Source organism: Canis lupus, chromosome 24 (assembly GCF_003254725.2).
Source record: "Canis lupus dingo isolate Sandy chromosome 24, ASM325472v2, whole genome shotgun sequence".
Classification (NCBI taxonomy): domain Eukaryota; kingdom Metazoa; phylum Chordata; class Mammalia; order Carnivora; family Canidae; genus Canis; species Canis lupus.
Window position 1 is genome coordinate 42,441,759 of NC_064266.1, and position 23,006 is coordinate 42,464,764.

Here is a 23,006-nt window from a genome sequence, read left to right on the forward strand (position 1 = left end):
AAATGAATAAATAAAATCTTTAAAAAATATGTTTTCAAAAAATAATAATAAAAATAAAAATATGTTTTCAACTCGTTAAGACATGGGGTAGAAGAGTCTGAGACATAGCAAAAAGAATCTGAGTAGAACCATGAGGGTTTCTGTGTGAGATTGAATACTAGTTTTTGATAAAAGTCCATTCTGCATCAGCTTTGGATGCCCCAAATTTCTTGTAAAGCTGCACTTTGTGTATGTTTCTTGGTAACCAAGCTCTTTATAAAACCTTTACATATTAGAACTTTTTAATTAAAATTTCAAAATTAAAGATCACTTTAAATGAAAAGGAATTAGTACTAAACCAGAAGCAAAATTTGTTTCTATTCATCTAGAAATGGAATATAAATATTGCCTTGGGTAAAACATGCGGAAGTGGGGATCCCTGGGTGACTCAGCTGTTTAGCGCCTGCCTTTGGCCCAGGGCATGATACTGGAGTCCCGGGATCAAGTCCCACTTCGGGCTCCCTGCATGGAGCCTGCTTCTCCCTCTGCCCGTGTCTCTGCCTCTCTCTCTCTCTGTGTGTCTCTCATGAATAAATAAATAAAATCTTTAAAAAAAATGCGGAAGTGTTTGGCAATGCTAATGATTGCCATAACCGAAATTTAATTTTAATTATTTATTTTTGATAATTTTTTGCTTATATTTTGTGGCTCAATAATTACACTTGTGCATAGAGGTTGTTTTGACCCCCCCTTTTTGTTTCTAGGGGAAGAAGTGAGGTGACTTTTGCAGTCAGCTAATGTGGAGGTGTGGAGTCTGATTTTCGGGGCAGGATGCTTGCATCCCAATTCCCCTTCTTTTTACAAAAAAAAAATATTTATTCATACCCTGAGCCAAAGGCAGACGCTCAACCACTGAGCCACCCCAGGCCTCCCTCCCAATTCCTCTTCTACTCACTGTCTCTATGAGTGGGATAAGTTACAACCTGGCCTTGGTTTTGTCAACTGTAAGATGGGAATAATAATAATAATACTCCCATAGTGTCATTGTGAGGATTAAATGAGATAATTCATGTAAAGTGTTTTGAGTAAAGTATTGAGTTCAGAAAAAGTCAAAGAATGTCAGTTATTGTTACATTTGGGTGTGCTTGCTGCTGCTATTCTTCCCAGTATGGTATATGCAAAAGAAGCTGGTGGGTTGTACATCCCTAGACAGCAGAAAGAGTTTTTAGAGTATGCTGAATGGCCAGTATTATATGAGAATCTGTATCCTAATAGAGGTTTCTGGGATATTCCTCAGGCACAGAAAATATTCAACAGATATTGATTTTGCAGCATATATGCGTAGGACCCTGTGCTTGGTGCTGCAAGGGTGTGCACTGGAGTTAAGGCATAATGTTTAAAATCTAGGAAGCTGGGCAAGGCAAATACTTGGACTGTTTTATGAGACAGGATATGATAAGCACTGAAGAGGCTCTGAGAGGTTAGAAAGATGGTAGGAGATGATCCACTTGGGAAAGAATGGGGAAAGGTGTCGTTGAGGAGGGAGTACTTGTCAGATGATTCCGAGATAATGCCGCTAGAGTTAGGTACGCGGCAGACCTCTCCGGCTCTGCTGCTTAACAGCTGTGTGATGTCCAACAAGTATGTTTTCTCTCTCGGCCTCACTGTCTATAAAACGGAGATCACAGCACCTGCTTTTTAGGGCTGCTCTGGAAATTACAGACCAACGTCCAGGGCTCCAGAGAGCTAGTTAGGACTGTCACGATCTACACGAGGGGCTCTCAATCCCGCCTGCATCTTAAAATCACTCAGGGAGCTTGCAAAGAGCATTAAATTCCCTCTGTGCCACCGCAGACCAACTCAATCAGAAATTTCCGTGAGGCCCAGGCAGCGGGCCTTGACAGAAAGCTCCCCCAGTGATTCCAAATAGATTCTTAGTGCTCAGCTGGGGGCTTGCTGGAAGCGCAGGGGTGCTGCTGCGGGTCTGAGAGCTCGCTGCAGATTTCCAGGCCGCTGTTTGCACGCAGAGCAACCACAGGGGCAGTGGAGGGGAGATTCAGTGTCGGCCCCACCGCCTCGGCGGATCCTGCCTCTTTTTTAACCCTTGAGAAATTCAGCAACCAGCCGAAATATTTGGGAGTTGGCACGAGTGCACGTGGGTGTCGTAACCGCCCCTTCACATTCTTAGGGAACCTGACGCTCGGCCCTCTCAGGTCGCTTCACCTGCACCTAATTAAGAACTTCCCCAGAAGTCAGCGTCCTCAGGACAGTTTTACGGAGGGAAACTGAGGCCCAGAGGGCCCGGGCTCATCGCCCACCGAGGCAGCGATCCGGCGGCTTCTTCGAGGATGGCTTTGGACGTGAGTTGGCGGGAATCAGAAATCTGCTGGACTTTTAATTTCTTTTTTTTTAAGATGTTATTTATTTATTCAAGAGAGACAGAGGCAGAGACACAGGCAGAGGGAGAAGCAGGCTCCACGCAGGGAGCCCGATGTGGGACTCGATCCCGGGTCTCCAGGATCACGCCCCGGGCTGAAGGCAGGCGCTAAACCGCTGAGCCGCTCAGGGGTCCGACTTCTAATTTTCTAGAGAAAATGTTAACGTCCCTCCATCAGCGGCGGCCGCGAATTCACCGAAAACGGCCGCTCGGCAACTCGGGGGGCGGACCCACCAACTTTCGACCAATCCGCAAGTTGCTGGCAAGGGGACTCCCTCTCGGCGTCAAAGGCGCTTCTACGCATGTGCCGTCGCCTCGTGGGCGGGGGAAGCCTTTCCCTTCCTCCCCTGCCTTCCGGGCGGCACCGGAAGTGGCTCCGGGGCGCCTGCGCAGTGGCTCCGCGGTAACTGGGGCCGTTTCCTGCCCCGGCGTGGGGGTGCTGCGGCCCTCGCCCTCGCCTCCTCCGCGGCCTCGCGGGCCCGCAGGCTCCCGAGCCTCTCCCGCTGCCCGCCGCCGGCGCCCGGCCGTGGCGTGACTCTCAGGTAGGCCCCGCGCCGCCTCCCTCCCCGCCGCCACGGCGCCTCCGAGGCCGGGCCCCCGGCGGGGTGCGCGGGGCAGCGAGCTGCACTCCGGCCCGCGGGACGGGCTCTGGGGGCCCCTCGGGTCTGACCCCGTCGTCCGCTGGGGAGACCGAGGCCCCCGGGGGTCCGGCTGCTGGCAGCGCCCGTCGCCTCCGCCCGACCCCCTAGCACGCCTGCTGATGGAGCCCGGCCCCCGGCTCCTCGGAGACGCCGTCCCCTCGGCCCCGCCCGCGCTGCCCCGGCTCCGGCGCGCGTCTCTGACCAGGGGTCCCTGGTTCTGCCCGCCCCTACGCGAGTGTTAGCCGCCGGCCCGGCCCCGTCCTGTGCTCGGAGCTGGGGAGGAGGTCGGGGGCACGCAGCACCGGGCCGTGACGGTGCCGCGAAGAAGGCGGGGGGCGGTTTCGTGCGAGGTGGGTATGTTAAAGCAGGAGCGCAGGGGAGCCTCTGAGGGGCTGGCCGTTCTGGACCGCGTAGGTCCCACGGTTCGTGGATGGGCAGCTTCCCTGCTGTCGATCGCCCTCTTAAAGCGGACCTTTTGATAAGTTTGGGAAACTGAAGGCAGTTGTGGGAACATCACGACAGTGCATGAAAACAACACATTTCCACTGCCCCCCCCCCCCCCCATCCCACACCCCGCAAAGGTCTCAGGACCTGGACATTGAGGCTGAGGCAGCTGGAGGCTTGGGGGAGGGCGAGGCCTCCCAGGCTGAAGGAACAGGTAGTAGGAATGCTGCAGGGCAGGGCTGGGCTTGCTGTGGTCACCGAGAACCGGGTGCCCCCAGAGCCCGGGAGGCTGGAAGGCAGCGAGCCGCGCAGGCCTGGAGGGTGGTTCGGGTGCCCCTGTGTGCCCTGAGCTCCTCCAGGGCTCCTCGTGCTCCGTACAACGTGTGGTCCACGGAGGCTGATACCTGAGTGACCCGCGCTCCCTCCCTCGGTTCATCCCAAACGGCACAAATGTTCCCTTCCGATCTGATAGCTGAAGAGGGGGAAGGAAGGGAAGGATGAATTTTCAGGCGTCGCGTGTGCGACCTCACTTGCTTTCCGTGATTCTGAGAAGTGGGTGTTAGTGACTCTGTTTTTGTGGATGAGAGAATCGAGGCTCAGTAACCACCCCAGAGCCACATAGCTAGCTCCTAGACTCTGACTGCAGAAGCCTGGTTATTCCTCTCCCCGGTCATGCAGGCGACTGGTGTTGCACGAGCACCCCCAGCATCGGAGGCACAGGTCGGTCGCATGCACCCTTCCTCTCGCAAAGTTGCTTTCCGGGATATTAATGTGCTCGGAGCTGTTGCTGTGACCAGAGCATCTGCACTCATTTTCTTCATGAAGTTGGGAACCCCAAACGCCTTTCCAGCATCCCTAGCGATTTCCCCATTCTCTGTTGTCCAGAACATGGTAGCAGACCTTTTGGTACTCAATTAGACCAAAGTGGGTTATTTTTTTAAAAACTCCTACAGAGAAATTGCTGAATCTTTGCCAGGACTGGTTGCTTTTCTTAGTAGCTTCATGCAGAGATGTTGACCTAAACCAGAGTGTAGAAATTGATAAGAAGAAAGTAAGCTCTCACTGAGTGCTGACCTGGAAGAATGGGGCGTTCTGCCAGTTTACTATCGTATTCCTGGCGCTAAATAAGCTCAGTGTCTGAGACTATGTAAGAAATGGGTGAATTTATTTTCTAGCTGGTGACTGAAAAGCACTTTAATGTATCAGTTTATTTATTATTATTTTTAAATATTTTATTTATTTATTCACGAGAGACACAGAGAGAGAGAAAGGTAGAGGGAGAAGCAGGCTCCATGCAAGGAGCCTGACGTGGGACTCGATCCCAGGTCTCCGGGATCACATCCTGGGCTGAAGGCGGCGCCAAACCCCTGAGCCGCCGGGGCTGCCCAATGTATCGGTTTATTAACCGTGACAGATGTTAGAGGGAAATAAGGAAGCTGGATGTGGGGTATATGGGAACTCTGTCTTTACAATTTTCTATAAATCAAAAACTAAAGTATAAAGTTTATTTTTAAAAAGTGCTTGCTTGTTGCTTATTTCGATCTCTTTAGAAAAAAGAAACCTGGCATCAAGTCATTTTTAGACTCTTATTACCCGTTTGTGACTTAATTAGCTTTATATGAGCTCTCAATGATACCACTTACTGAAGGACCTGTCCTTAACATTTTCTATTATGTTTTAGGGCCAAAATGAGTCTGTTTGGAACAACCTCGGGTTTTGGAACTAGTGGGACCAGCATGTTTGGCAGCACAAGCACAGATAACCACAACCCTATGAAGGTACCACATGAAGTTTCACGGGACTCGTAAATTACACGCCAGGGTTTCTCATAGTTAGAGATACCCAGATAGCTTGGGAGCTTTCTTTGGGGCAAAAGCACAGAAACTGTGTGTCCCCTGCATTAGTGTCCTGTGCTCCCAGACTTTCTTCATACTTAAGTAACCAAGGTCCTTATTAAAATTGTAGGTTCCCAGGGCCCAGCCCACAACCTTTGATAGAATCTCCATCGGGGTGGGGGGCAGGCAGTGACTGATCGAGAACTTGGGGCGAAGGTGAACCGGTGGGCTATCAGGTGGGAAACATCATTGTGGGCATTTCATTGAGAGTGCTGCTTCCCCACAGAGCTAGCCCTTCCACTAGCTTCTTTATCACTCGTTTTTTGGATCAAAGCAAGAGAGGCCCAGTTCACTTAGTTCTTAGCACAGGTAAAGTCCACCATGAGTGTTCATTGAGAAAGAAGACAATTTTGAGTGAAATTGATGATGCATACATTGTAACGTTGATTTTCCTCCCTAGGATATTGAAGTAACATCCTCTCCCGATGACAGCATTGGTTGTCTATCTTTTAGCCCACCAACCTTGCCTGGGAACTTTCTTATTGCAGGATCATGGGCTAATGATGTAAGTGCTCCTTACGTGTGTGTTCTAGAAGTCTTATCTTTGTAAGGGTAAGGTTAGCTTTCCATTTGACTCCATTCTTTGCCAAGTGAGTGAAGCAGAGGTAAAGCTTGTTCGTGGCCTTTTTAAAGAACTCAGTAAGAGGGTATGACCCTTCTGAGTCAGTTGTTACACTGCTATTACAGTGATATTTGCTAAAAAAAGCGTAATCATGTGCATCACTCAAATTCCTCCTGTAGTTCAGTAACTTGACATGGATTTCCAAATCAAATATAGCGTCATTGAAAATGACTGTTATCTATGCTGGTAGACATGGACTTCTAAGTATCCTGAAAATGTTCTTAAGGCAAATGTTAAACTTTTTTCAACTTCAGGTGTAGCACAGATCCTGCATAGACATTACACTTAACCTATCGTGTACAAAAAGAAAGACGAAGTCCTAGCGCACAAAAGATTAAAACTCTGCTAGAAAAATAAGCAAAGGATGTGAAGAGGCACCTCACTAAAGGAGCACAGGTGGCCCAGTAGTGTGAACTTGAACCATTCGGCCACTGTCATAAGCAGATAATTTCAAACTTACATGATGGGCTCTATCAGTATTAACAAAATGAAAAGTTTCAAAGAATGACATTTGGTTCCAGCAAAGAAAAGCTGAGACCTTACATGGATTGCTGGTAGATATGTAAATTGGTACAGCTCTTCTGAAGGCTAATGGGCAATAGTTATCAGAAGTCCTTAAGTTTAAACTCTACACCTCAGTGGTTCCACTTTGGGGCTCGAGGATCTCAGGTAATGTACTTAACCTGCATAACTGAATTAGCCTCTCAGTAGCTAAAGTGCTGTGAATGTACTGTCCTCTCCACCTTCCGATGCAGGATGTGAAGCTTAGGGAAGTAGAATAACTGGCCCAGGTCCCACATCTAAGGGAGTGGCAAAGCCTGGATGCTGACCCACCCAGTAGGACCCAGAACCTATACTCCTAGCTACTACCTGATATTGCCTCATTTTTAAAAGTTTTCATGCTAGTGAAAGTTTTGAAAATTGTAATATCTAATAATATACATTATGGTATGTTTGTGTGCTGGAATACCACATTAGAAGTTTTGGAAAAGATTTTTTTACAGGGGCATTGGAGGGTTGAGAAAAGAACAGTAGGGGGAGGAAGGCAGTCATGGTTGAGCAGGTTTGTTTTTTACATGTCGTATCTGGAAAGACTTCACATGATTAACTGCTAAAAAATGTTAGAAGAATGTTTAATGGTAGTTAATGCAAGAAAGAAATGTTTCAGTTAAAGAGTGAAGGTATTCTATAATCTAGCTTTTTGAAGAAAGTATGTGTGCCTGTGAACAGTGAAGGCACAAACCATTAACGTTGTCTGTGGTGGGATTAGGTGGTGTGTTTTTCTTGTCATATTTACAAAGTCTCTAAGTAAAATGCATTACATTTATAATCAGGAAAAAAATGATGTAAAAGCAGTATTCAGAGACGAAAGCTAAGTTTCCCCTTTGGTCTTGATTCTCTGAATGGTAATGGATGACATTCTACTTTAAAAAATAAATCTCATAAATTGATAAAAAATGTATCTGCAGTTTTAGGTGTAAGCAAAAGAATTTGTATATTTTGATGGCTTAGGGATAGGAACATAGTGACTTGAGTCTACTTTTTTTTTTTTTTTTTTTTAAGATTTATTTATATGTATTTTGGAGAGGGAACACGAGTGGTAGACACAGAGGAGGAGAGAGAGTCTCAAGCCAACTCCAAGATGAACATAGAGCCCAACCCGGGGCTGGATCCCATGACCCTGAGATCACGACCTGAGCTGAAACCATGAGGCTACTTAACCAACTGAGCTGCCCAGGAGCCCTTGACTGCTTTATTCTTAAAGTTAGAGAATTAGGTTGATTGGAGAAGTTCGTGTATATTAAGTTGTACTCCATTAGTTACTGGGTATTCAATGCATGTAATATGTCATGAGTTGCTGTGTTTGCATTAATTTGTCACATTACTGTAGGTTCGCTGCTGGGAAGTTCAGGACAGTGGACAGACTATTCCAAAAGCCCAGCAGATGCACACGGGGCCTGTGTTAGATGTCTGCTGGAGTGATGTAAGTTTCATCTTATTTTTCATATTTTCTGCTACGTGAGATCATGTGTTATCCAGAGTATTTATATATTTCTACTTTTATATAACTTGAACCACAGAAACCATGTACACATATACATTGTTGGAATTCTAAGTTTCTGTCAATATAATCATTGATTGATGTTCCTAATGTAGTCATTGACCATTAGCTTTAGTTTATTTGAAAGTTTTTCTTCCTAAAAAGTTCCATTATTTTATTGACATGTTACCTTAAGCAAACAATTTCTGGAAGCCCTTCCTATCTTGAAATTCATACCATGAATTTCATCTTAAAATTAGAAATTTAGTATCCCAGAAAATAAGTCCTAGAGAAAAAAAGAATCCTTTTCTATCCTTAGACATTCGAAATCTTTTGGGTTTTTGGAATTCTCTTTTTCCTCCCAAATCCTGAGTATCAGTAATACAAGCAGATACGTTCCAAGTGTATTTGGCTCTGAGCTTTTGTGTTCGACTGGAGAGAATTTAACGAAGGGACTTTTCACAAATTGCCAAACTACTCTTCTTTTATGTTGTCATTTTTAAATTACACTGTACATTTATGTGATCTTAATTTGTAACTAAAAAATGATTCTATTTATAAATATTTTGAGATGGTTTAGGAGTCAGAGTTGCTCCCATTTTCATCATTAGCTGTGATAGGTTTCTCTGAGCATTTTTGTCATCTGAAAAATGTTTTCTTGACATATTGAATGGGTTATTATGAGGCTAATAATAGATCTGAAAACAGTTTGAAAAGGGATGCATGTATTGCAGATACAACTTATTTTTATTTTATTTATTTATTTATTTTTAAAAGATTTTACTTATTTATTTATTTATTTTTTAAATTTTTATTTATTTATGATAGTCACAGAGAGAGAGAGAGAGAGAGAGAGAGAGAGGTAGAGACACAGGCAGAGGGAGAAGCAGGCTCCATGCACCGGGAGCCCGACGTGGGATTTGATCCCGGGTCTCCAGGATCGTGCCCTGGGCCAAAGGCAGGCGCCAAACCGCTGCGCCACCCAGGGATCCCAAGATTTTATTTATTTATTCATGAGAGACACAGAGAGAGACAGGGAAGCAGGCTCCACGCAGGGAGCCCAACGTGGGATTCGATCCCGGGTCTCCAGGATCAGGTCCTGGGCTGAACGCGGCGCTCAACTGCCGAGCCACCTGGGCTGCCCACAACTTTTTTGTTTTTTGTGTTTTGTTTTGTTTCACAACTTTTTTTTTTTTTAAGATTTTATTTATTTATTCATGAGAGACACAGAGAGATAGAGAAAGAGGCAGAGACACAGGCAGAGGGAGAAGCAGGCTCCATGCAGGGAGCCTGATGTGGGACTGGATCCTAGGTCTCCAGGAACATGCCCTGGGCTGAAGGCAGCGCTAAACCGCTGGGCCACCCAGGCTGCCCTCACAACTTATTTTTAATTTACATGTGGAAAAGTAGCAACTTGAGTAGGTTGAAGATATTTCTGATTTATTTTGCCTGTTTTTTTTACTGATTGGGTAACGGATCAGAATGTAGTTTCTTATAAAGTAGGGCGAGAAGTGGAATTAATTGATACAGGAATTTTGTTGCCCAGATGTTACTGAGTGGCTGTTGGCATTTATAAAAACGAAGACAGCCTATTTCCTTTTTCCAAGTTGTGCATCATCTAGTGGAGGAATCAAACGCAGCAATGAAGAGTTCTAACATAGTGAGCCAAGTCCTGAGAGGGGGAGGATGTCCTGGTGCTGGGTTGTAGGGGACACAGAAAGCAACTAGCGGGGGTGCAATGAATGCCGCACTGAAGAGACGAGTTGAGCTGAATCTTAAAAGAGAAATGAACCAGGTGCCTTCAACTTTTTAAGCATAGTGTCATCCAGCTCGGGCCTACGTTCAAATATGGGCTCTGCCTCTTCAGCATTTTGACTTTGGCAGGTTACTTAATCTGTTTGTTTCCTCATTTGTAAAATGAAAGTAATAATAATTACAACAGATAAATAATTATCAGGCTCTACTAGTATGCTAAAGCCCTGGGGATAGAGTGGAAAGCGAAGTAGCCATGAAACTCCTGGTCTCTTAAGACAGACATCTAGAATTGCAGATAGTAGAACTTGGTGGCAGCTAGACTACATCTAAGTAAAATAACTAGCTTGGGGTTAGTTGACAGACTTTTCCTGAGGGAACATAGTGAATGGCTGAGTCTAGGCCCAGATCTAGACTTTCCTGGCTCCAGGACCCATGTGCTTGACAGCCTCCCATCAGAGGCTTACAGGAAGGGAAATGGACTAATGGACTAATGCGGAAGGTGGGAAGAGTGTTCGGGAGAGGAGGCTACACATTTAATAGCATAGAAGCGAGAAGGGGCCAGGGTTCCCTTTGAGGCATAAACTAAACTTGGTGAAGATGAATTCTTCAGCCCTGTAAGGACATGGTTTGCTCTGTGGCCATAGCAGGGTGGAGAGCACTTGCAAATACTCTTTCTCGGCCCTGGCCTTTTGATAGATTAGCCTCCATATCTCTTTGTCCACTGGGATCTGGCGTGCTGCTGCTCCATATAGTGCTGGTTAAAGCTGGTAGGATGTGCATTTTATAATGAGATTCTGGGAGGCCAGTGTGTCACTCAGTCTCAGGGTAGCCCACTGCATACATTGGTCACTTCTAAGGATTTATAGAGTTTTCCTTATAACTTCACTGATAAAGAAGCAGGTTTTATCTTTTCTTTGAGTTAGAGAAATAGTGACTTTTCATAGGAAGAGATTTTTGTTGGAGAAGGATGGCAGTAAATCTTTGAGCTTTGGAACCAGAGATGAGTTAATCTGGTCAGCAGAGTATGGCCCATTGCCTATTTTTATAAATAAAGTTTTATTGGCACACAGCTACACTCATTCATTTACATAATGTGTATGGCTGTTTTCAATCCATTGTGACAAGGAGTTGCAGCAGAGACCTATAAAGACTAAATTATTCACTAAATAAATCACCCTAACGACTGGTCTACACTTTCCATTTAATATTTTCTCTTTCTGAAAATTGTCTTGTGCTTCTTTATATTTGATCTAATTTATGAGTTCTTTATTTGAATATTTTTAAAACCACTACACAGTGATTGCTAATTTGTTAAGCTGTCCTATAGTTTTCATAGGGCCAATGATTATTGAAAATTAGTGTAGTTTTATGGTGTGCACTTCAGAATGCTATTAGGTATATAACTGAACAAACATATAATGAATTATAGGTGCATATGTGCGTATGCAGAGAAAATGATGCACTAAATGTCACATATCAGTTACCATTGATAATTCTAGGTAAAGGGTTGATGGTTGTTCATCGTTTTATTCTTGCAACTTTTGTGAAGGCTTGAAATTAACCAGAACAAGAAATCAATGTGTTAGTATGCCTGGTACTACATATAGATGCAGGATTTGCAGACTATTCCTAGAAGGTACTCAGTGGTCCGTGAGAAAGGAGGTCAGGAGCAGGAGACTTCATTTTCCTGTATAACTTCATGAGTTATTTGAATTTTTTTAAATCCTGTTGATATATCTCTTAGAAAAATAAATCCGTAATAAAAGAGCTCAAAATGTGTTTTATATATGACAGCAGAGTTTATAATACACTAGCCTGTAAATAATTAGAAAAATAAAAATTGCAAAACAAAACCTGCCTCAATATGATCAACCTAATATACAGTTAGAAATTGTTTTTTGTTTTGTTTTTTAGAATAGCCAATTTTCTCTATTTTCTTTTAGGATGGGAGCAAAGTATTTACAGCATCATGTGATAAAACTGCCAAAATGTGGGACCTCAATAGTAATCAAGCAATACAGATTGCACAGGTAATAAACACTCTGTACAGAAAAGCTGGTCCTGGGGTTGTGATTTTCAAATTCTAATTCCGTAGTATAGAAAAAATGTAGTTGACTCTACCAACTCAGTTAGACTTGAGTATTTCAGAAGCCTCTTTAGCATCAAAGTAACACCAGGGTAATAACCATTCTCATTCCTACTGGCATTCCACAGTTGGTCTGTCATGGATCTTCCTTGTGCGCATAGATAAGAATGGGCGTCCTAAGGAGTTTGTGATGTTAAAACCTATAAAAGATGTTACAAGTGGGCCTCAACAGTCATGTGTTTGACATTCTGACACCCATGTGTGGCTTGCCTTTTACCAACTGCTTGTAGACACTTGTTCATTCAGTTTAGTATTTAGTGAATGCCTGCTATATGCCAGGCACTGCCAGTAGGGTAGAGACACAACCGTTGTAAAAGCGACACTTCCTATGCCCGTGGGGCTTTCACTCTGTTCAGGAACAGCAGGCATGTGAGGACCGCTAGGGGAGAAGTAACGAAGCTCAGAGAACCAAGAACCAGAGGGTCTGACCTGGTTGAGAAGGCATTGGTCAGAAAGGCATTTTCTGAACCGACTTTCAGAAAGGCATTGCCTGCTCACAGTATGTGTGACTGTGTGCCAGAATCATCTCTTTGATCTCTTCCTTTGTATCTCCTTAGTAAATAAATAAAAAAAAAAACTGGTAGAGTTCCCTACTAATTATTTCTGAATAACTTCCTAAGGAGGGGCTTATTTTTACTCTCATTATGGGTAAAATAAAATTAATGTTTGTCAGGATGGAAAATAGATATATGTTCTTAGGTTAAATTGAATGTCATGGTCATTGGGAAGGGCTTGGATATCCTTTGGTGTTTGGTATGACCTCAATTTTTAAATTGGTGCTTTCTCTTTGAGTTTCCAGAACTGAGCACATAGTTAAATTTCTCTTGTTTTATCTTCTTATAAGCATGATGCTCCTGTTAAAACCATACATTGGATCAAAGCACCAAACTACAGCTGTGTGATGACCGGGAGTTGGGATAAGACTTTGAAGGTATGGCATACCAGTGAAGGGACTGTACGGCCTGACCAGGAATGACATTTATTCTTACGCTGTTTAGACTATAGTTCTGAATGGTCACTTACTGGCTTTTTGTTGTTGTTGTTGTTGTTTTTAGTTTTGGGATACCCGATCATCAAATCCTATGATGGTTTTGCAGCTCCCTGAAAGATGTTACTGTGCTGACGTGGTGAGGAATTTCTAACTTAACATATATCCTTTTAAGAGAAATAACAAATTTCTTACTTTCTGACATCTTGCAATTAGAGGGTAATTTAAAAACTCCTCTAACTTTAGTAATAAACACACAGAGGTTTGCTTTAGTCGTCTTAAATCAGATTTTTATGCTGCATTTGTCTCCAGATTATTAAATAGTGGTTGTCAAGTTTGTCATTTGAACATGTGCAGGCAGCCACATGCCATCGGTATATGTCATTTATTGGAGGCTATAGGAAAGTGGGCAAATAACTTTGTGGTGTGGTACTAGATCTTTGGGGGCTGTCTGTGAGTAGAAGAGAAACTGAAGAACTTTCTCTGTCCATTTGGCTAAAAGTCTTGAAGTTTTATGCTAACAGTTAGTAATTCCACTTTTAGGAATTTATTATGAGAAAAATAAAGACATGGATGGTCTTCGTTGTGTATAATGTGATGAAAGCTTTGATGTGGCTTGATGAGCTAACAAGACCAATGAGGTTAAATGAACCCGGTGGTAGGTTCATTTCTGGGCATATCGGACAGTAACTGCTAGTATTGGAATACACACCTTGAGTGAAGGATATAAATTATTATTATTTTTTAAAGATTCTATTTATTCATGAGAGAAAAGAGAGAGAGAGGCAGAGACACAGGGAGAAGCAGGCTCCATGCAGGGAGCCCGACATGGGACTCGATCCTGAGACTCCAGGATCACGCCCTGAGCTGAAGGTGGTGCTAAACCTCTGAGCCACCTGGGCTGCCCCTGAATTATATGGGAACATACATCATACATATGCATGCATAATGCTCAGAGAAACCCCAGAGGAAAACATAGCATGATAATAACAGCTGTTAGCATTTGAAAGGGTGTTGGAAGTGATTTCATGTCTTCTTTCTCAGTATATTTTTAAAATAATCCTATAGTTTTGAAAAACCGGTGTTTTAAAAATGGATGTTCTACTTTCAAATAATTTTTTCTCTAGATTTTCATGAAACGTATAGTGGTTATCATTGGATTTCTAAACTTAAAAAAATTCAGACTTATTTTTGTGAGTCTAAAAACATGGATCCAGTATTTTGGTATACAAAACCACATTCCTTCATGTTAAGCGTGTTTCTGCTTCCCTCCATTCCCTAGATCTACCCTATGGCCGTGGTGGCAACTGCGGAGAGAGGACTGATTGTCTACCAATTAGAGAATCAACCTTCTGAATTCAGGAGGATAGAGTCTCCGCTGAAACATCAGGTGAGTCCCCAGTCAGATTAGGAAGCATGTACCTCGCATGTGTCACATGCCATTCAGGCCCCATGTGTGGAATATAGTTGTACTTTGAAATGCCTAGAAGTATTTTCAAGGGGATAAATTTAAGGATACAAGCACACATATTTTATGGGAAGATACTGTCCATCCCTGGAGGAACCCGACTTCTCTGTCCTTTCTAAATGTGCCGCTGGATAGCTGGACGCTTCCACATACAGTTGCGTGCCTCCGTGGATGGGCTCCATCTGGGGTCCTGGCGCCTGTCCTCAGCTCTGCCTTCACCAGGCCCACACAGCACCCGGCTTTTCCCTTCAGGCTCCCACTCACCACAGACTCCTAGATTTTCTTCACTCTCATAACTCTTAGGCTTTCCTCTAACCTTTGTCTCAGCAGATCAGATCAGCTCCTGGTCGGAGAACATAGAAACCAGTGATGGGGAACTTCTTGTCCTCTTTCTAGGGAATGTGTCCACACCTTCCTCTGCCTTTCTCCCGCCAGTTAGGTGAGGCCTGTGCTCTGTGGAGGCGGCTTCTGTGGTGGGACTCCATGGAACTCCTCCTCCGGGAGTGTCTGGACACTCACACCCCTCTTTTGGCATGACTAGTACTGACATGTGTTCCAGTCTCATTCATGCTAGGAGACAAAACAATCTCTTTTGCCCCATGTCCTCTGGCACCACCTGGACCCCTTTTCCTTTGCCGTTAAGCATCTCACATGAGCTTTCTTGGTTTCCTTACCTCCCACTCATTTCTCACCCAACTCCGTTGACACTTCTACCCACATTACTCCACTGAAACTGGTTTTGGCTTGGCCACAGACAGCTTCCTTATCCATAATTGCAGTGGATGCTGACCAGTCCTCATCTCAGAGCAGCATTCAGTGCTGTTCTTACATGTTCTTACATACCCCGGCCGTTGCCCCCCCGGCTTCTCCACATGCTACTTTGTCTTCCCTGCTCATTCTTACTGCATGTTGGGGTTCCCCAGGCCTCTCCTCTAGGCCACTGCCTTCTCTACTAAAACAGAATCCTCATCTCTGACTTCACTGTCACTTAGGTATACTTCGTGGGCTAGGGACTCAGATCCCCAACGAGCCTTGCCTCTGGGATCCCTACAGGGACACCCACAATCTGAAAGCTCCTTTGCCTATCTCCCAGCATCTCAGCCCAACAATATCTCACACCAAACCCAGGACCACTTTCTGTACATCTTTAGATGTTACCTCTATTCAGGCTTTTCCATGCCTGTTTTCCCCAAAACTGTGTGTGTGTGTGTCTTAAAGATGTATGTGTATGTGTTTTATGCATTTTTGTCTCATGTTGCCCACTAGAATATCAACTCAGAGCAGAGATTTCTCTTTGTTTGTTGCTGTCTCATCCCCAGCTTCTAGAGCCAGGTCTTCTACAGATGTTTGCTGAGTGAACAAATGATCTTAACCTGCTCCTGCCTACCACCCTCAGCCACCGCCTCCCTCTGTGCTCTGCACCTCGTGAGATGGGACCTCCACCTGCCCTTGTCTAAGCTGGAAATCTAGAAGTCATCCTCAGTCTGCTCCCTTTTTCTCCTCTCACTGATCTCCAGGCTCCCTTCTATCCTCCAGGTGTTTTGGAATCTATTCTTTTCACTCCTTCCCTCCCACACATCTAATCCAAATCTCCTTGTGTGACCGTAAGAGCTTAGATCTTGGCTCTCCTTTGATCCAGTCCTTTGATCATGGGTCAGGGGCTCTTTCTTATAATAGCACATCTGACTTTGTACACTTCTGCTTAAAAACCCAGTTCTGACTCATTTCCTTTTGGATAAATCCTGAACTCCTTGACAAAACCTAGTCTGACTGGCTTCATTTCCTGCCACCTGTGCCAGGCACCTTAGCCTTTCATTTGCTGGGGCATGCCATCAGCCTTTGCATAGGGCCACTGTGTGGTTGTATTCTTGTAAATGGTGCCCCCCAGAGGTGTGCAGTTCCCGGTCTCTGTGCTGAGCAGGGGAGGCACAGTCATCATTCCTGCTGACTTACAGACTTTTGCCTCTTTTCAGTAACTTTTTTCCACTCACAAAAGTAATGGGCTTGTTGTTCAAGAAAAGGCAAATGGTACAGAACTAGAACTAGTATATACTTTTCCATTTACTTAGGAAATTTGTGTGCTGTAGTGTCATAATAACAGATTGCTCTTTATCTTCATTTTCTGTGGCTTCGCCCCCAGGCTCAAGTCCTGCCCCCATGCCTTCTGAACTCACGGAATATAAAACAACAGTTTGGTAGGGTTGGCGGTTCTCTGGGGTAGATGAGATTGTCATGACTGGAAGAAGGAAGTGAGGACCCAGGCCCTGACCTCTGCTCCTCTGCACCTGGAGGCTGGGTCATAGGCTCTTTTGTGGGATCTTTGTGGAATCCAGGAGACCCTCCTTTGGGTCTCCAGACCCTGTGTTAGATCAAGTGCAGTGTGTTGCTCCTGCATGGTATGGTCACAGTTTAGAAAGTGCTGGCCATGTCCACTGTCCCACGTGACCTTGTGATATTTGGGCAGATGCTATTTCCCTTCTCCATTTGGAGAAACAGAGGCACAGAAACATTGGGTGATTTGCTGCAGGGTGCCCGCCTGGTTAGTGTAGGACTGTGGATCAAAGTGACGGGGCCAGCACCAGAATAAGAACTGATGGGATCCAGAGGGGCGCGTGTGCTGCTGGAGTGATGGCAGGCCCTTCCAGTGGCAGAGGAGGAGCAGCACCAGACACCAGCACATGGTCTACAGTGTGTTCATAAAGTCGTGTGGCTGAATAAAAGTAGTTTCTCAAAAGGTAGAAAATTATGCCTACTGGAGGACTAGAAATAATTTACTATGTTTGTATGTTTCTGGTTCTTCTGAAACCCAGAAACGAGGTGGACATTATTTACCTTCACTTAGTTATGAAATCTTGTATTTTGCATGATAATAACAGTATTTTTTTTCTTTCAAACTGCAGCATCGATGCGTGGCAATTTTTAAAGACAAACAGAACAAGCCGACTGGTTTTGCCCTGGGAAGCATCGAGGGGAGGGTGGCTATTCACTACATCAACCCTCCCAATCCGTAAGTGGGCTTGATTAGCTTGCACATTTTCACTTGAGACTTTTTCGGAAAGGGAAACTTAGTTGAGCCTTTGCGTTTCAGTGCCAAAGATAACTTTACCTTCAAATGTCACCGCTCGAACGGAACCAATACCTCAGCTCCTCAGGACATCTACGCGGTAGGTTAAAGAAACTTTAATCTTGAGAACGCCTCTAGAAACTAGACTTGGAGGTGGATGGCTGACTCATTACAGGGCCGGGAAAGGTCATCCGTGTTGTTGTGCATGTTCATGGGCAGAGATCACTGGCTTCTGCTCTGGGTCCCCCTTGTCTGTTTTTGTGACACGTTGACTGCTGCTGCTGCTGAGGGCAAACTTAGGGCTCTCTCAGGGGCCTTCCACCTCCTGAGTGCTGCCAGACAGTTCATACACTTAGCTAAAACTGAGAAATTGCTGATTGCTGGAAAAAGGAAAAAGGCCCTTTCCTGATGTCCCCTCCTTGCCGTCACTGGCTGCATACTTGTTAACTTCTGCTGACTTGTGTTCATAATGAGACGCAGTTCAGTTCTGGGCGGGCAGTTGATTCTGGAAGCGAGGCTAGTGTCTCCAGTCTGGGGACAGTCAGCTCTCATGAATTTACTGTGCGTACGTGTTGTTTCCTGATGAAGCAGGAGGCATGTATTGGTAAGTACCTGATGTCTCCTCCCTCATCTGCCACCCCTCATTGTGCGTTGTTAATCCTTGCAGGTAAATGGGATCGCGTTCCATCCTGTCCATGGCACCCTTGCAACTGTGGGATCTGATGGTAGATTCAGCTTTTGGGACAAAGATGCCAGAACAAAACTAAAAACTTCAGAACAGTTAGATCAACCCATATCAGCTTGCTGCTTCAATCACAATGGAAACATATTTGCCTATGCTTCCAGCTACGACTGGTCCAAGGTGAGAATTACCAGGCCTGCTGTGGGTGCGCCAAGGCAGCAGTGCCAAGCCCTGGGAATCAGAAGGCCTGGGCTTGACTTGTGACTCTTCTCTGGACTTGCTCGTGACCCTGGCAGGTCACCATCACATCACTTCACAGGGAAATAGCCAGCCTTCCTCACAAGGTGTGGGGACTCAGTGACATCATATCCCTGGAGCCTTTTCCTTGGAACCTGTTCCTGGGGAAGGTCTGGTCATTGTGCGCGCAGAAGCAGAAGTGACCTAGAGGGTGCCACTCAGGGAGGGTGTAAGTCCTTCAGGGGCGGTTGCCAGAGAGCGAGGGGGCATGGCAGGGCTACTGGCAGCAGGGCCAGGGCATGGGGCTTTTGCTGGAGGCATTGCTTTTTTGTTTATTGTCTGGGGAGGGGAGTTGGCTTACCGGGTTCTGGCTGTGTTGTTGAGGTGTCCCAGCATGGCGGTAAGGAGAGCAGACTCGGGGCCTGGGGCTCCAGGCTGCTGGCCAATGGTCATGTCTCTTGGCCAGCCCGTGTGTTTGCTTCTCAGCTGTTGCTGCTGGTTCTTCTGGATTGTTTGTTTTTCTCATGCCACCCCGCCCCCGAACCCCCCTCCACAGCAGCCTTCCAGACTTTCCCTGCTCTGTCGTTGCTGCCCAGGTTCCTGACTGGGGAGGCCGCTGGCTTCACCTGGAAAGGCTTTGACCAGGCAATCACTTCCCCTTTCACCTGCCCTAGCCTGTCTCCTTCCTCTTGCCTCCCAGCCCAGACATGCCCGAGACACCCTCACACCCCTCTGTTCTCTTCTCCTGCAAGCACCTTCTCTCCCTGCCCACCAGCTCCTTGCTCTCCGTCTGTAAGCACACGCTCAGGCCTTCGACCGGGCCAAAGCCAGCTGGGAAGCCTTGTTTTCCTCGACTGATGAATGCATCGGTAGGGTTCGCACCCACTAGCTCCTGCTCCTTTGGCTGCATCCTGGGTGCCACCCTTCCCCTCAGCTCTAGCCTGACTGCTTCTCCCAGGGCAAGCCAGTGACCCTTCAGTCTCTAACTTGGTACCTGAGGTCGCTCTCCGCTTCTCTTCCAGTGGCCCAGTCCCGACAGGATGAATGCACGGTGTGCCCGGAGCACCTTAACTTACCAGATGAAAGCCCTGGTGACTCCCACGCATGCGTCCTTTGTCCTGCAGGCTCGCTGCCTCTCCTGCCTGGGTCCCTCCTTTGAGGCAATCACTGTCCGTTCACTTGGGGCAGAGGTCTTGGTGTCACCTTCGATCCTCTCTTTCTCAGAAGAGCTGGGCAGTCCCCAATCTCTGATGGCTTTACCTGCAGCACCCTTGCCTGTTGGGCCGGTAGTTCTGAGGCCTCCCGGCCTCTGCACCTGGGCCTGCTCTCCGTGTGTGTGCTGATTTGGGTCGGGCAGCCACGCTGTGTTTTTCTTGAAGCAGCTTTACTGAGGTATCCTGGAAATGCAGCAGTTGTGCGGTTTTGACATCTGCATATACCTGTGAAACCATCACCACAGTCAAGATAACCTTGTTTTAAGATAACATTTTTATCTCCCCCAGAAGTTTCCGTGTGTGTTGCTCTGATCCTCTCCCCACACAGTCATTAGTCTGTTTTTTTGTCATTATAGATGAGCTTGCATTTTCTAGAATTTTATGTAAAAAAAAGTCCTATACTACATACTCTTTTTTTTGCCTGGCTTCTTCACCTTGAGTAAGGATCCTGGGGTTCACCCCCGGTGTTGAATGTGTCCCTCATCTGTTCCTTTCTGCTGCTGCCGAGCAGTCTGTGGTACAGGTGTGCCACGTGTTTATCCATCTACCTGTGGAAGCCACGCACTCAGTTTTGCAAAGTGTGCACTTTTCCGGTTTTGCCTGGCTGGGGCTGGAGCCAGGTTGTGGCCTGGGGCCTTGGTTTCTCCACCGGCCTCCCCTTGTCCACATGCTCCTCCAGCAGTTGCCTCGGGCTGCACCTGCCTCTGTGTCACACTCAGGCTGCAATGTGTTGTAAGCATTGAAAAATCAGTAGTAAATGAAAGAAGTGAGAATGCTCACTGCTGTGAATGCTATTCCAGGTGAGTTCATCTGAACAATTAATGTCAGCTTGCAGTAGGAGTTCAAGTTATAATCTTTTTTTTAAATATTTTGTTTATTTGAGATAGTGCATGAGAGAGAGAGAGCATGAGCAAGGGAGGGGGGCAGATAGAAGCAGGACTCCCCCACCCCCACCCCCACCCCCCCCACACACACTGAGCAGGGAGCCCAGTGGAGGCTCGATCCCAGGACTCTGAGATCATGACCTGAGTGAGCTGAAGGCAGATGCTTAACCCACTGAGCCATCCAAGTGCCCCTTAAATTATAATCTTTTTAATTTAAAAAGAGTTGCTTTGGGAATTTCACACTGTTCTTAAAGACTTATCTCTGGGATGAAATCGTGATCACATAAGGTGAATATCGTGAGCTTGCTGCCCAAATGTGACTGCCCAGAACAGCTGCATTTTGTATATTATGATGAGAACTTATGGTCTCCATTGAGCTAAACTTCTAGAACTGTCTCAGCATATCTGTCAAAGGATGAGCAGACCCATGGCTGTGGTACAGGAGGCAGAGTGCAGCCAGCGGCCATTCCCCTCTCCCTGTTCCAGGTCTTCTGACCACCTGAGGTGCCCACTCCTCTGCCTTGCCTGTCACCCCGCTCCTCTGTCCTCTCACCATTAATGCCACTAATAACTTCCGTGGCTGCTGTTCTTTTCCCTGGGGGATAGTGTTCAGAGGCCTCAGTCCCCTTCATGGTCCTTAATTTTCAGGCCTCCTAGAGTTGCACAGCTCCCCTCCCCTCCCCTCACCATGAGAGCAGACACTGACCACCGCATGGACTTCCATTTCTCTCTGGGTCTGTGTGGGGCGGCTCATCCTGGACCTTGCCATCATCCCTGGGAAGTCCTAGGGCAGATGTGTCCCTCAAGTCTGGGCCACTGCTCCGCTGCCCTCGCTGGCGGCCTTGCTCCTGTGGGTGGCCACCATGGCCTTGAAGTGGCAGTGGGTAACAGTCTTAGCACTGAAAAATATGTAAAAGATCATCCCTCCTAGTGGAACACCGAAGGCCGATTTCCACTAAGTCCTCCTTAACCTTTCCTCTTAAAACCAAAGTTTAAACTTAACATTTGACTTTTCTTTCTCTCCCTAAACCTGTTTTGTTCCCCTGGAGACCTTCCGTTTCATGCACATAGCGTAGGACTTGGCATATACAAAATGCCCACAAAATGCTCAGTTTTGTTCTTTAATGATAAGATTGTTGTGTTTTTTTCCCCCCTCAGGGACATGAGTTTTATAATCCCCAAAAGAAAAACTACATTTTCCTGCGTAATGCGGCTGAAGAGCTAAAACCCAGGAATAAGAAGTAGTGGCGAGAGACTTCTGGGTTGTCCAGAGTTGTTTTCTCTCCACTCTGCCTCGTCTTTGTACGGATCTGGGTCCCAGTGTTGGTAGGTTGTCAGCCCTGGACATGGATTTCAAGCCCTGGAGAAAACGACGTCTTGACCAGCAGTCAGGAGCCCAGACGGCCACAGTGACTGTCCGTCTCTCCATTCCACTGCCCGTTACAGGTTGCTTCTGTAACTCCACAGGGACTGAAATCATATAGAAGTTAGATTCCTGTGGGCGACTGCCAGGTATCTGCAGTGCTTCATTCAGCCACGTACGTGTTAGAGAGCATTGGGCAACATTCTATGAACGCTGTACTGTATTTTGTAATAAAATATTTTGAAGATTCCCTACTAAGCTCCCTTTGTGTGTCTCTCCCCTGGCCTGCCTCATAAGCTCTGAAGTTGTCATCCTGTTGAGCAGTGTCACAGGTTGTCATTTGTGTTTTGAGCCCCCCTTAGAAATGCAGCAGTCTTGCCCCTTAGCAGAGAAGGAATCCTGAGCTGTGATTCCTTCTACTACGTGGAGTGTCTAGCTGCAGCTTCACGCACAGGCAGGCAGAGTCTGAATGTGTGTTTCTCTTGCTTCCTTCATCTGTCTTTAACATCCCCAGTGGTTTTTGGCTCTGCGGGGCAGATCCTGGTGGCTGGAACGGGGCCTGTCCCGTGCGCTCAAGGGCAGGCCTTTGCAGGCAAGCCCAGGTGGGTGATGTGTGGCTGGCAAGTTAGGACCTGAGCATCCCCGCATGAGAGGTGCTCTTAACTCCTGCCCCAGTACTGGTAATTTAAAAAAAATTTTCATTAAAATTCTTCACTGGTAAGTATCTGAAATGAAATTCAGTTTAACATTGGACTTTTGAGGCTCTTATTGTGTTTTTACCCTGTGATCCCAAATGCTGCTTTATACATTACTGTTTGGGGGCTGGTGTATAAACTAACTTGCTGAGTTTGGAAATCTGGCTTTGATAATGCTGTAAGTTGTGTTTGCCTACTCATGAAAAGCAATGAAAATAAAATTTTCTACTGGAAGAGATTGCCTGCGCTCAGTGGTTTAAATTCTTTGGTAGAGCAGAAGTAACATCAGACCTGTTAACTCTTCAGCTCTATCTGTTTGCATGAAAAAATGTAGTTTTTGAGAGAGAAAGGCAGGTGCACTGGGGAAAAAAAGTGTGAATTTTCAAGTTAATTATTTACACCTCACTTTTCATGAGTCAGCCCTGTGCGTGTGGGAAGATAAAGCAAGTAG

General features: G+C 46.0%; 1 protein-coding gene across 3 annotated transcripts; it reads left to right on the plus strand.

Annotated features, from left to right (window-relative positions):
• The first annotated feature begins 2,191 nt into the window (after positions 1 to 2,191).
• On the plus strand, positions 2,192 to 22,793 carry RAE1 (ribonucleic acid export 1). 3 transcript variants are annotated; one of them, XM_025470490.3, is made up of 12 exons: positions 2,192 to 2,339; positions 5,183 to 5,279; positions 5,797 to 5,901; positions 7,910 to 8,002; positions 11,758 to 11,844; positions 12,805 to 12,891; positions 13,016 to 13,087; positions 14,231 to 14,338; positions 17,317 to 17,423; positions 17,505 to 17,580; positions 18,148 to 18,342; positions 21,656 to 22,793. In XM_025470490.3, exons 2-12 carry the CDS (start codon positions 5,190 to 5,192, stop codon positions 21,740 to 21,742), a joined length of 1,107 nt encoding a protein of 368 aa, XP_025326275.1. In that variant the 5' UTR covers positions 2,192 to 2,339; positions 5,183 to 5,189; the 3' UTR covers positions 21,743 to 22,793. The 3 variants fall into 3 exon arrangements, with proteins under 3 accessions (XP_025326275.1, XP_025326274.1, XP_035561679.1); XM_025470489.3 differs by lacking the exon at positions 2,192 to 2,339 and adding an exon at positions 2,785 to 2,958; XM_035705786.2 differs by lacking the exon at positions 2,192 to 2,339 and adding an exon at positions 3,387 to 3,407.
• Positions 22,794 to 23,006: the final 213 nt, after the last annotated feature.

Coding starts and splice junctions, on each gene's coding strand:
- RAE1 (XM_025470490.3), top strand. CDS start 5,190: ATGAGTCTGTTTGGAACAACCTCGGGTTTTGGAACTAGTGGGACCAGC. Junction 5,902..7,909: donor CAGGATCATGGGCTAATGAT/GTAAGTGCTCCT, acceptor ACATTACTGTAG/GTTCGCTGCTGGGAAGTTCA. Junction 18,343..21,655: donor CCAGCTACGACTGGTCCAAG/GTGAGAATTACC, acceptor TTCCCCCCTCAG/GGACATGAGTTTTATAATCC.